At 37.2% G+C, this 12,756-nt stretch overlaps 2 protein-coding genes and 1 pseudogene across 2 annotated transcripts; 2 read left to right on the forward strand and 1 right to left on the reverse strand.

Annotated features, from left to right (window-relative positions):
* Positions 1-56: 56 nt before the first annotated feature.
* On the forward strand, positions 57-2,664 carry LOC149035086 (uncharacterized). Its single transcript, XM_089192473.1, has 4 exons — positions 57-368; positions 872-1,019; positions 1,218-1,389; positions 2,526-2,664. Exons 1-4 carry the CDS (start codon positions 57-59, stop codon positions 2,662-2,664), a joined length of 771 nt encoding a protein of 256 aa, XP_089048599.1.
* A 3,518-nt stretch (positions 2,665-6,182) lies between these two features.
* Positions 6,183-11,448, reverse strand: LOC149035087 (uncharacterized). The gene is made up of 5 exons (XM_089192657.1): positions 11,395-11,448; positions 10,345-10,776; positions 9,755-9,899; positions 7,696-7,882; positions 6,183-7,046 (listed from the first exon to the last, which is right to left on the reverse strand). The coding sequence occupies exons 2-5, from the start codon at positions 10,708-10,710 to the stop codon at positions 6,905-6,907; spliced, it is 840 nt and encodes a 279-aa protein (XP_089048783.1). The 5' UTR covers positions 10,711-10,776; positions 11,395-11,448; the 3' UTR covers positions 6,183-6,904.
* Positions 8,588-9,585, forward strand: LOC149035088 (uncharacterized; annotated as a pseudogene).
* Positions 11,449-12,756: the final 1,308 nt, after the last annotated feature.

Raw genomic sequence — 12,756 nt, forward strand, 5'->3', positions numbered from 1 at the left:
TTCTTCCCTTTTCAACGACAATGTTCAAATTTTTTTTCATCAAGTCGATCATTTTTATGATCAGGCTCATCTGGAAATCATCCGTCTATGGTGCCAGGCGACATTTGATGCATGAAAGAATATTTTACAAACTGGAAGGCAAGTCCCTGATTGGAAATTTAACAGAGGTTAAAAAAGTAAGGGACTTCTTTGATTGTTCGATCATTTGCATGGAGAAAGGCGTCCCTGCCTGTCTGTCCTTTAATATTGGTAGAGCCACTGATGACAACAGTTATTATCAGTGTGAGTTGAGCAACTCAGAAAGGTACATGGAACCTGAAAGAATGCAAGCACGCATAAATTTTGATTACTATGGCACAACCACTGAGGTGAGTCAATTTCTTTTCTTTTTGTTAGAAAGGAGGTGAAACCGGTTAAAGTTGTTTTCTTCAAATTTCATTTTTCTCTTCCATATCAACTCGAAAAATTTTGCAAATAGCACGCACTCGGCTAACGATTTACAACTTTTTTCGTGTTTTCCCAACAACGCGTGGGTAATTACGCTGGTAAACCCTACCGAAAGAAAATGCGGTCTATTGTATGGATATTTCATTTGCAAGTCTACTTATTTAAATACTACTTATTCAAGCTGAGTGTGAAAGATCATACCCGTAAGTGAATATTTTTTACTCTTTTTGCTGAAAAAAAAAACAAGGTAAAAATACGAAAATGAAAAAGTTTATATGGGTTAAACTTACAGCTGTTACATGCCCACATTTTTTTTTAGGAAAATGCACATATATCTAAGTAAACTGAAATTTTTGGCACAATTTTGTAATCTTATGCAGCCTCTTCTCAAAGAAGTAAACGGATTTTTGATTCTTCAATGTAGATGCTTTACCGCCTTCTGCCAACGTGTGACAGCGTTACTTGTAATCATGGAGGAAATTGCATTCAAGGTCAGCGGTTGGGTAAAATTACGTGTCAGTGCCTTCCTGAAGTTACTGTGTTGCCATTCATTGACGATAAGTGTAATGTTGGTAAGCATAACTTTGACCATTAAGGAAGATTTTTCCACTATAGTTTGAGGCTAGAAGTACCAGATTAGTAGGAAAAGACGTTTTCGAATAATTCTGAAGAGAATCGAAAATTGGTCTGCGGTGCTAAAATCAGCAGGGGATTAATGGCGCAATTTTGAATCCTAACAAATATTTATGTTACTGTATCTCTTTCCAAAGATACGAATGCCATGACGCAGCTCGAGGCCGTGAAAGGCGTTTTTCATGCTCAAGTGGGCAGATATACCTTGACATTTTACGACGCCCAACGTCTCTGTGCACTGCTTGGGGCAACCTTAGCTACATACAACCAGTTATACACTGACTGGGAAGCTGGCCTTCAAAAGTGCTCGTGAGTGGTACTTTATTCATTAGTGCTTGCGACTTATTTGCCGTCTCCAACATACCTTTGCTCTATGGTGCCCTAATCTATAAAGGAAATATTTTTTTCGTACTGTCTAGAGTAGAGTAGCATGTGATCCACTCAGCAGGCTCGCGAACGCACACCAGAGCAGACTAATCCAGAAAAATCAAATCCTGAGGTCAAGATTAACAATTTAATCTTTTGCTACATTTTATACGGAAAGAAAAATTTAAGACAAGAGTTCAACCTTCAAGCCAACCTTCTCCAGGTTGGCATTAAGTTCTTTATCATCCTAGCATACCATATCCGGACTGAATCCCTTTTCTTAAACACAGGTTGCGCAAATTTAAACAAGTCCTCGTGCTTTTCTTATTTTTTGAAAATTATGAAGAAAGTTATTTGTGAGAAATGATAGGAATGCTTCGCTCAGAATTATTTGCTTTCCAAGCATCAATTCGGGTCAGAAGACTGCACTTAAGTGCTTCAGTTCTTTTGGACAGCACGAACAGCAAAATGTTCAGGTTTCTTAAGCTAGAATTATATGGCATCACCGTTGGGAACGCTCTGTCACTCACTATGTGATGCCCGTCTGAGGAATCGTAAACAAAACGCCAGCTGATTGTTGATTGGAAAAACGACATTTTTGTCCCAAGGAATTTAAATGTTCGTACTCCTGATTAGCTACGTTTATAGGAGGGTCTTAATGGGATTAACTGATAGCCGTAAAACGGCCAAAAGTTGACAAACTTTATTCGTTAGTCGTAAAAGATGTTAACTGTAAAACTTTTCTTGTGACAAGGATGGAATGATACTTACCGTTAACCGTAAAATGGCTAAAATTTTGACCGTTAGCCACAAAAGCCATCACCCCATTGGAACCCTCTTAAAATTTAAGAAGCTAAGAAGTGTTTAAATAGATGAACATGACACATTCATGTATTTGTTCATCTTTGTTTTTTTTGCTTTTGTTTGTCTGTTGTTTTTTTTTCTTTTTCATGCTATCTATTCATCCATTATTATACCTCATAATTAAATGTATTTTGCTATATTTTCTGCAATTTTCACGTGTTAGTTTACATCCTTGGGCCATGACATGTATCTTTCTTCATATCACTCTTATTCAGGTATGGTTGGCTAGCAGATGCAACTTTTCGCCTCCCAATGCAAACGCGTATACCTAGTTGTGGAGGTCATATCGGTATTTATGGATCGTCCGACCCACAAGATAAGTCTAGAAAATATAATGCTTGGTGCTATAAATAGAGGAAGATATGAGGCGTGAAGAAAGACTTAAGACCGAAATATAATATCCTTTTTGGTGTGTAACTAAGATTTTGCATCAATGAAGAGTGCCTCTATGAAGAGTATTTTAGAATTTACACCCAAAAAAATTGGAAAAAAAAACAACAACAACAAACAGGAAAACAGGATGCCAAGAGCTTCGAGTGATACATTTCTTCATTCACGAGTTAAGGCGGAGCTCTAGTTTAGCATATTGCCCGCCACTGTATTTATTTATCGATTTACTTATCTTGCCATTGCAAGTAAAGTTAGTATTGAAAACATTGGTAGTAAAGGTGGCATTGTTACTGCAGAATATTCCAAGTTGTATTATGGTACTGTGGTATTGCAAATTGCTGTAAATAATGTAATTAACGTTAAGCGAAAATGACGAAAATCATTCATGATGATGATAACGATATTGATAATAACGATAGTAATAATAATAATAATGATAATAACAATAATAATACAAATTATAATACCAATAATTATCATCATAATTATTTGTATTGTGTATTAAATACCACCGAAATAGGATTTAAATGTCATTGAAATAGCATTTCAGTAAAGCGTGTAAAGCCAATAATACTTGCACAATTCTGAGTGAAGTAAGGCAGGTTATAGACTAGCCTGATACGTAAAAAGAATACCCCTTCCTCCACCGCAAATGCGTCTCTGGGAGTCTTTAAATATTGGATGTTTTTGATACCGAAATTTACACTGTGAAGTACTATCGCGTGTCTTTGATTGGTCGAACGATTTATTTTCAGAGTCGTTCGCTACCAATTTTTGAATTGAAATGTGAAATTCAGTGTGTATGAAATAAAAACATATTACCATGCAAAGTGCTTGAACATTTATGTAATGTTTAAAAAACGAGCAGGAGTGTTTTATCGGGTTTAAAACCCGACCCGATAAAACACGTGCTGCGAGTTTTTTGAACGGCTTCAAAAACATTCTTGGAAAAGCGTGTGTCAAGAGAGTTTATAACAATTATGCTTTTGTGAACGTTAGAAATTAGCATACGAGAAAAACATTAGGGATTAAATTAGTATGCAAGAAAATCAAATCCACACTGCCAACTGATCTTGAATTCGAAGTTTCAGATGATGTATTGTCTAATATGCCTTTACCAGATTACTGTATTAATGGAATAGAGAATTTTTCCAGATGTGTATTTCACAACTGTACTATTAATTTGGTGCAAAAGTAAATTTACTGTGTGAAATTTGTTGAAAGAACATTAAATATGTTCCCACCATTTGTTGTGTCAGTTTCTGTGTTCATAATTAATTAATATTCATAAGTCACGTGCAGTGTCTTTATATCTGATAAAACACCGCATAACAGTAAGGATGAGGTTTATCGATATAAAGTCACTGCACGTGATGTATTATCTACCATTTGATAGGTTAATGGGCTTATGAATTATTAATGAGTTTTTGAATATACATCCTAAAACTAACTCAATCGCTCCATGGAACAACCTTTATGTCATACCGTTTCCCATGCGTATTGCGTTTAAGTGTAAATTACCTGTGACTGTCTGTATGTTTCATAAGTTGTATTGTGTACTTATGGTGGATGTTTATATCGTTTTGTAATGTTACGTAATTTATGTTGAGTAATGTCTCAGTTTTGGGTATAAATTTAGTCTTATGGATCAATCCTTCCGTCCACTTTTTAAGAAACAGAGTTGTCGTTTCTTAAACACGTTCAAAACTTATCGCTGTTGACTGCAAACAAGAGAATACAACCTGTCTATAATTTCTTGCCGTTGATGCTTACCAGCTACTTTGATGTTTCTTCTCCACATTCCTCTTCGGCCCAACTGAGGACTTTGAAGGGATTACTAAGACAAATGATAAATGCTGAACTCTTGAAACTTCGCACACAGCAAGTATAAAACGCTACTTTTCAAACGTCCTATTTTGGTATCAGGACATTCCCGAATCACTCCGAGAGCTGAGGTTAGAGTGGGACCTGGCTTCACAGGAGGAAGCCTGAGGTAAAACAATGTCATTTGGAGCACACTAGTCTTCATGATATATCTCAAATTCAGCACCCCTTGCCCTCATTTAGAGGGAATCTTAAAGGGAATGTTAGTTTAAGCCAAACCGAAACTGGGAGTAATGGAAACAACATCCACAAAGCTACTTGATTGTAGGGGGAGGTTACCTCAAGTGCAGCTAAGTATAAATAGCGTGCATTGAAAGTTTTTTTAATATTGGTTTTTTCGTATTACCGTCCCCCAAGGCTAAAATTGTGTCAAATGCCCCACCCAAGTGTTAGATTTGATCATTAATCTCTGTTTTTGAAAGCTATCATCGTTCTTTCTTCTTGCCTTTTATTTATTTATTTATTTTGTTGTTGTCGTTGCTGTTTTGGTTCACTATTTTTTTATTGTTATCTTTTTTGGCCGTAATCTGTTTTGTGTATACGCCACATATCCGTACTTTGTCTTCATGATCATCATTCATGATAATCATCACTATAAGCTGGACTCCCTATGGCACTAGACAGTGAGCTTTTTAAACTCATCGTTTCGCTCTTTTGGCCCTATAATGCTAATTCTATTCTCATATTCAGTTTTTCGTTTGCATAGGAAAACGAACAGTTCCATCCGTGATTCGGCCCGATCTGTTGAAAGAAAAGACCAATTCTAACAGAATATTTAAGGCTTTGTTGTAATCATGTTGAGACCTGAGACCTCTAGAAGGACATATACCTGTAGTCGTTATTCACTCAGTCTTTTCATTAGTTTGGTTGTTTTGGTTTGTAAGTTCGGCTTTACTTTTAAGGGGCTGGTCAATTTACTAGATTGTTACCGAGTTACAAACCTTGACCGATGCGTTGCCTGGTTGGTTGCGCAAAATCAACGAGAATCTAAGCCGACACTCGTCAGCCATTTTGCGGAGCATTCTTCCCCGAGAAAGTGACAATAAAAGATGCGAAAATAACAGTAACATTGAAATAAAAGCCAGCACTAATTTCAACTAACTGCAGTGGTGGTTCCATGATAATCATAGCTTTAATGCTCATGCAATTTATCAGGCTTCATGTATCTCTCTGAGTTGATTAGTTTACATGAACAATACTTAATTTCATTGTTCTCTCCAGAATTTAAAGACAGACGAGCTGAGGAGGGACCGCTATCCAGGTAAAGGAAAGAGCAATCGAAGTTCTCCTTTATCCTTGTAATCAATGTCGAATTTCCAACGAATGCTATGGATTCCGGTCTGTCAAATTTCTTTTGGTGCATTCTAAGCTGTCGACCGAGGCCACAGAATGCGAAAACTGTGACTAAACAGCTCGTCAGAAGAACTATTAAATAGAGAGATTGCATGATTCTTATCCGCACGACCACAGAAATCCTACTGATTTTCGTCAGCCAATGAGGTAAACTGGTTTATATCACCTGATATGGCACTATGTGGTTGACTACTTTTCTATAGGTACATTCTAATAACATTTTCCCTCGGCGAACCACTGCCATACAACTCTTCCTTTTTTTATTGTAACGATCCATGTAAATATCAAGTAACAGGAAAATCAGCTAAAGCATGGTCAAAAATCATCTACGTTTTTTGAGTTAAGAATGAATATTTGTGCAGAAGGAATAACTTGTTAGCAACGCTTCTGGACAAACTATCACCATTATTCATGGTATAAAAAAACTGTTTTATTGAATACCACCATCATTGACCACCACCATTGACCACCACCATTGACCACCATCATTGACCACCACCATTGACCACTCTCTATTCTTTGAGACCAGACTCTGTTCTCAAATCACTTTCTGTTCATCTCTTTAGAGCTTTGGCATTCTGGGCGGTTGATTTCTAAACTAATGTGCTACGCTAATCGACTTGGAGCTAGCTAATTGAAATGTTCGAAAAACAGTATTCAGATATAGTCTTCGTACCAATTTGTTATTTACTGAATAAGCTACTGTAAGTCATTATTTTGAAAGACGACAATTTAAGCTGTCTGGAAAGGCATTCCGAAAACAAAGGGAAAGTAGACTCGTCAAGGATAAATAACGGCAACAGCAACAAAACACGAAGTAGGGAGACTACGTCAAGAGTATGAGGTTGAGCTCTCCACAAAAACGTTAAAACTCACAAGCAAATATTATAGTCAATTGATGTTTCTTGAACTAGTTTTCTTGAATCATTCAGCACTAAATAGGGCTAGAGTTTGTCAACTACCATTATCAACCTTTGTAGCACCAAGCATTGCTCTTTTCACTTTTGATTTTAATTGTATTGCTTCCTACGATACCCAACATGCCTCCACAGTTATCATGTACTTGTTGCATTGGATAGCGTATCGTTCCATCTTTAAGCCATCCGTATCTGCAACATAGTGAACGATTAATATACTAACTTTAGGGACTATGTGTATCAGCTAATTACTCTGAGTAAAGGTGCATCTTCACAGCTTCCACCGATACTGAGAGGAATGATTATTTCAGTACACTTTTCGGAGGTTAGGTATTTAGTAGAATGAAAAATCATTTTATTTCAGACATAATACTAGCGGAAGATGAGAAATTAAGCCAGTAAATTTTTTTTTCTGTTTGTTCATTTTCGTTCCCCATTGAATTGCTGGCAATTTTTCTACCAAAAATATTTCTGCAACAATTATAATATACCAGATATTCCATTTTATATATTATAGGCATCTGCTGCACTCCAAGCTTCGTAAAGGTGAGAGAAAACCTGGATGGCATAGGATATGATTCAATAGGCTATGATTCATAGGCTATGACACCGTGAAAAGAAACCCGAATCGGACGAACATTACAGATAATATCTGGAAGCAGCGAGTAAAGGACAGAACAACTTGAACTCTTCATGGAACACTTATTTTCAAATCGATAGACTGCGTATTACTAAATTAAACATAAAAGTCGGGGTTAAGTGATAGTACTAATAATAATGACGACTATCATGAAAACGTACGTATAAAACTAAAAAGCCGAAGCCGTCAGACAGAACTTACAGGCACAATTCAAGACCGACTTTCCATGCTGCAAACAGCTGGTCGTATGTAGCGAGAGTGGCTCTGTTTATTTCACAAAGCCTTTGAGCTTCGTAGTAATTTAACTGATATCGTTTGCCTGTGACCTCTGCATGGAAGACGCCTTTAGCTTTAGGTTCATCACGGTAAATCGTCATATTAATGGTATCTAGAAAAGAGACAATTAACTTAACAAAGGCCGAGCAAAACAAACAAATTGTCAACTTACAAAAAATAATTACAACAAACTAAGAGAATTAGCAAATAAATAAGAAAAGAATTCGACTACAAACGAGAAAGAAAATCGTCTTCTGGTAGGTTCCTAGCCAACATCTTATCATCCATGGCTACCTCACCGCTGTGTTGCATTTTCCAGTTTAGAATTTGCGCTGGCGTTATTGTAAAATGAAACTCTCCAATGTAAAACGTGGACAAAGGTGCACGAAGGGGCACGATTGTCATGACATGGCACGCTATGCTTTTCACTAAATTAAATTTGCAGATAAATTCATAGTAATTTTTATGGTGTTTCAGCGCACGCACAGTTCTAAAACTCAGATTAAAAGTAATCATAGTCTTTTAGCCTCACAAAGTGATGCAAAAAGCAAATTGGATGAGAACCCTATAATCCATGAACGTGCCTATCCATTGATAAAAACCGCAGAGCAAGACTTTTGTTCCGAGGTAAAAGGGCAAAGAAAAAGGTGTCAAAGACCTGATAAAACATTGCAAGTTACCTTTGTTGTCAAGAACGTCAATGAAGGGACTCATCAGTGGGCAGAGAAATATTATCTAAAATGTGTCTTATGAGTCAGACTAGAAGTCTGGAGTTGATTCTGCTGCTTTGCTTTGTACGGGTTAAATAATTGTCTCCATGAGGTAGACGTCCTGTCCCGAGTTCAACTCCTTGGCTGTGCTCGGGATTTTTAAATACTTTTGTTTATTATGATGTTTGTTTTAATTTGTTTGGATCGGCCTTGTAAAGCCCCATAAAGGGGAGTGATCAATATTTATTATCATTATTATTTTTATTAAAATTATTATTATTATTTTATAACAATAATAATAATAATAACAATAATTATAAGGGTGCAAGTTCTTGGTTAAATGCGTTGCCTCTCGCAGATCAGGGCTTGGCCCTTAATAAGCAAGAGTTCAGAGACTCGCTACGCTGACGGTATAATTTGCCTCTAGTCGACCTATTAAGTCTAAGTGTGTGGGGGGATAAATTTACTGTAGGCCATGCCCTCTCATGTAAAAACGGGGGCTTTGTGGCGCAGAGGCATAATGGCGTCCGTGATCTTTTAACGGCATTCATCAATAAGGTCTGCAACAATGTGGAAATTGAAGCACCCCTTCAATCCCTCGACAACGAACGGCTACATTTGAGATGATCCGTCACAAGCTCTAAGGCAAGATTAGACATCAAGGCGGGAGGTTTCTGGTCGAGAAGATTTACGGCATTTTTTGATGTAAGAGTTACGCACGTTAACCCTAAGTGTTATCAGAACAAGACAACATCTGAAGTATTCAAGGAGCAAGAGGACGAGAAGAAACGCAGCTACCAGCAGCGGGTGCTGGATATAGAGATGGGTTCGTTCACACTTTTATTGATTGGAACCAATGGAGTAATGGGAAATGAGTGTCAGCGTTTCCTGAAGCATCTTGCAGATAAGATAGCTCAGAAGGACACCGAGCCGTATAGTTCTGTTATTGCATGACTCAGGACACAAATCTCTTTCGAACTTCTAAAATCGGTACACGCATGCGTGATAGGTTCACGAACGCCCTTTTCAAGCAAGATAGAACACTCCTTAGACTGCAAAATAAACGTCGCCACTGCGGGCATCTAAAGTTTCTTTTTGGGGCAATTTTCAAGCTACATGCTTTTATATTACACATGATTTTGAATTTTTATGAAATTTCGTATATTAATTTTATCGATGGTATCTTGTAAATAATCTCGAATCGTGATTAAAGTTATTATTATTATTATTATTATTATTATTATTATTATCATCATCATCAACATCGTACTTACCAACGTTGCATTTGTTGTCAATATAAGGAAGCACTCTAATCTCCAGTGGACAGCTGCACGAAAACATTTTTAGCTCCGGACCATTCTCACATGATCCCCCATTTCTGCATGGCAATGTCAAGCATGGGAAGAACTTGGATAGATACTTTAAACAGAAATGTATTTTGCTTGTTAGGACCGCTCATTAATTATCGCCTGGAGTTTCGGAGGGTTCTTGTCGTGTCAAGATAAAATTGACCTGATCCCCTGCGCTAAGTCGCTAAGGGCTCTGTAGTATTCTAATGATCCTGCTCCATCCCCTCATTGGCATTGGTAGCTAATTGAAAGTAAATTTCTAGAGTACCCTCTTTGCACAATATTTGTAACGACTGATCTCCTCTCTGTTCCCGCAGAGCTCCATGTCGTAAATATGCTTCCATAAAACTATTGAATCTAAACTACGGCTTCCAGGGCTTTTTATTCCCTTTCTGAACTCATTGCTCTTCCAAACTATTGAAACCGAACGTCAGAGTAAGACCAACGTTTGTGCGCAAGGTTAAATCTTCTTAGAAATTCTCTTAATTAAGAATAAGAAATATTACCTTACTTACCCCCTTTTGCACTCCAAGATAATCAAACCCTATTCTGCTTTGCATCCTATTTGGCTCCAGGGCCCTTTCAGAATTACTGAGTTCGCAGGTGGGCATCTTATGAATCGAATCCCTTCCAAAGTTGAATGAAAGGCAACTTTGTGGATAATTTCTTAGACACTTGAGAGCACAATCCATTTCTCGCTTCACGGGCTTGACTAAGGTAACGTTTCCCACCAGTGATGTGCTTCGTATTCTGTAAAATGCCACTTCTTTGTGGTTTTGGTTGTCATTAGGGTTTGCGGTAGCAAATATATTAAAAAATATGAAAAGGACCAAAACTGATATCTTGGCTCTGAATTCGAGGCCATATCCACGGAGAACCATGTTTAAAGGAAGGAAAACGTAACACTGGACATTTGCAACCACCAACTTTTCCCTCGACTGGACAGTCTATGTAAACATAAAACAGCGAAACTGGTCATTACATAAAACCGTTCCTTATCACAGTTCAAAAAATATCTACATGACTACTCTCTATAACGGTCTATAAATAGAATTCTGGAAACTGATATATTTTCTTGGGACTTCACTTTTCAATGAATATCGATCTTCGTAACTGAACACATTTTCATCCTCCCTACGTTTGTTATGTAAAGGAAAAATGGATTAATCCTTCAATGTGATTGTTAACTATCTGCATTGTATAATCAGCCGCGATCATCATTTGTGCCCCAGTTAATGCACAACCGTTCAGTCCTGTTCAAATCAAGCAACCGATAAATCTCAAATAAGTTCATAGGTGTATGATTTAGTATTAGTGTTCTGGCAACGAGACTGACTTCTTCAATTCTTCAGTTTTCTATCACATGAGAATAACACAACACAGCCGGTCTGCTTTTAAATTCAGTTAGATTCAGAATGTTTAAACTTATTCTCGGCCCCATTCCGTCGGTGCGGTAGAAACGTATTCCAAAATCATTTGAAAATCCAAGCATTGCTCACCACGAAAAACCTTTAACGTGACAGATTTAAGCAGTTTAATGGAGTTCAAAATCAACTTATACTCACCTAAGTGCGACATGAGAGGGCGAAAACCACCTTTCTTACAGCCTCAAGTATAACATCTGGTTAACTTGGAAATAATGGGATTCCGTTGATGAATAATGAACGAGTAGTGAATAGAAACATGATATTGTCTGGCTTTGTAAAGAGTAGCTGCGTGGTATGTTTTAAAATATTAGCAATAGAATCTCTCGATATCATTGACAACCACTGTCGGCTTTTGAAATAGAGATAATTAAATTTTTACGTATGGGGAAAATTTCTATTCATTCCCTCAAAGGGGTAGCCAGTGTAATAATACTTCCAGTGAACTATTATTAATTTCTTGTCATGGTTTTTACAATATACTGTTAGTTGCCAACAACGTTATTCTAAGCAGTAGGACATCTAGTTCATTCAATACAAACTTCATGGTTAATTAATCCACGAAGAACTATGTTTAAGGCTATGAAACGTTTAACTTGGAGAGGAAGTTGTTGAATGGTGAGTGAAATATCTGCCAATTATGAGCCTGCACTGAATGAAAAGAAAGCTGGTAAACATGCACAACACGCTAAGAAATAGACAGATAGACAGAGAGTAAAATGTTCCCACAGCGCAAAGAACGAAAATGAGTGATCCTTGTACCCGCCGAAAAAACTTCGAAACAATCTCTATTCAATATTGTCCGGGTTGGTAATGAGTAGCTGCGTGGTATGTTTTAAAATACTAGTAAAAGAGTCTCTCGATTTCATTGACAACTACCTTCGGCTTTTGAAGTAGAAAAAATTAAATTCTACGTATGGGGAGAATTTCGATTCATTCCCTCAACGGGGTAGTCAGTGTGAATATTAAAAATATGAATGAACAAATGTGAATATTAAAAATATTATTTAAAAATATTTAAATTCTGCGTATAGGGAGAACTTCGATTCATTCCCTCAGGGGGTAGCCAGTGTGATTATACTTCCAGCGAGCTATTTTTAATTTCGTGTCATGGTTTTTCATATACCGTTAGTTGCCAACAACTTTATTCTCAGTCGTAGGACCTCTAGTTAATTCTATACAAATTTTTTGGTTAATTAATCCACGGGGAACCATGTTTAAGGCTATGAACCGTTTAACTTGGAGAAGAAATTACTAAGTCGTGGGTGAAATATCTGTCAATTATGAGCCTCCACCGGAAAAAAAGAAAGTTAATGAATGTGCACAGTAAGATAACACGCTAAGCAATAGACAGAGAGTAAAATCATCCCTCGACTTGAAGAGTGAAAATAAAGTGATCCTTGCACCCGCCGAAAAAACTTCGAAACAGTCTATATTCAATTTCGAGGTCCCTTCCCACGAATAAGGTTTCAGCCTAATCCCGCACTAACAACATCAATGCCG

Source organism: Pocillopora damicornis, chromosome 13 (assembly GCF_964200805.1).
Source record: "Pocillopora damicornis chromosome 13, jaPocDami1.2, whole genome shotgun sequence".
In the NCBI taxonomy this organism is placed as follows: Eukaryota; Metazoa; Cnidaria; class Anthozoa; order Scleractinia; family Pocilloporidae; genus Pocillopora; species Pocillopora damicornis.

Coding starts and splice junctions, on each gene's coding strand:
- LOC149035086 (XM_089192473.1), top strand. CDS start 57: ATGATCAGGCTCATCTGGAAATCATCCGTCTATGGTGCCAGGCGACAT. Junction 1,020..1,217: donor TGACGATAAGTGTAATGTTG/GTAAGCATAACT, acceptor CTCTTTCCAAAG/ATACGAATGCCATGACGCAG. Junction 1,390..2,525: donor GCTGGCCTTCAAAAGTGCTC/GTGAGTGGTACT, acceptor ACTCTTATTCAG/GTATGGTTGGCTAGCAGATG.
- LOC149035087 (XM_089192657.1), bottom strand. CDS start 10,710: ATGGTTCTCCGTGGATATGGCCTCGAATTCAGAGCCAAGATATCAGTT. Junction 9,900..10,344: donor ATCTTGGAGTGCAAAAGGGG/GTAAGTAAGGTA, acceptor TTCTGTTTAAAG/TATCTATCCAAGTTCTTCCC. Junction 7,047..7,695: donor GTCGGTCTTGAATTGTGCCT/GTAAGTTCTGTC, acceptor ACTATGTTGCAG/ATACGGATGGCTTAAAGATG.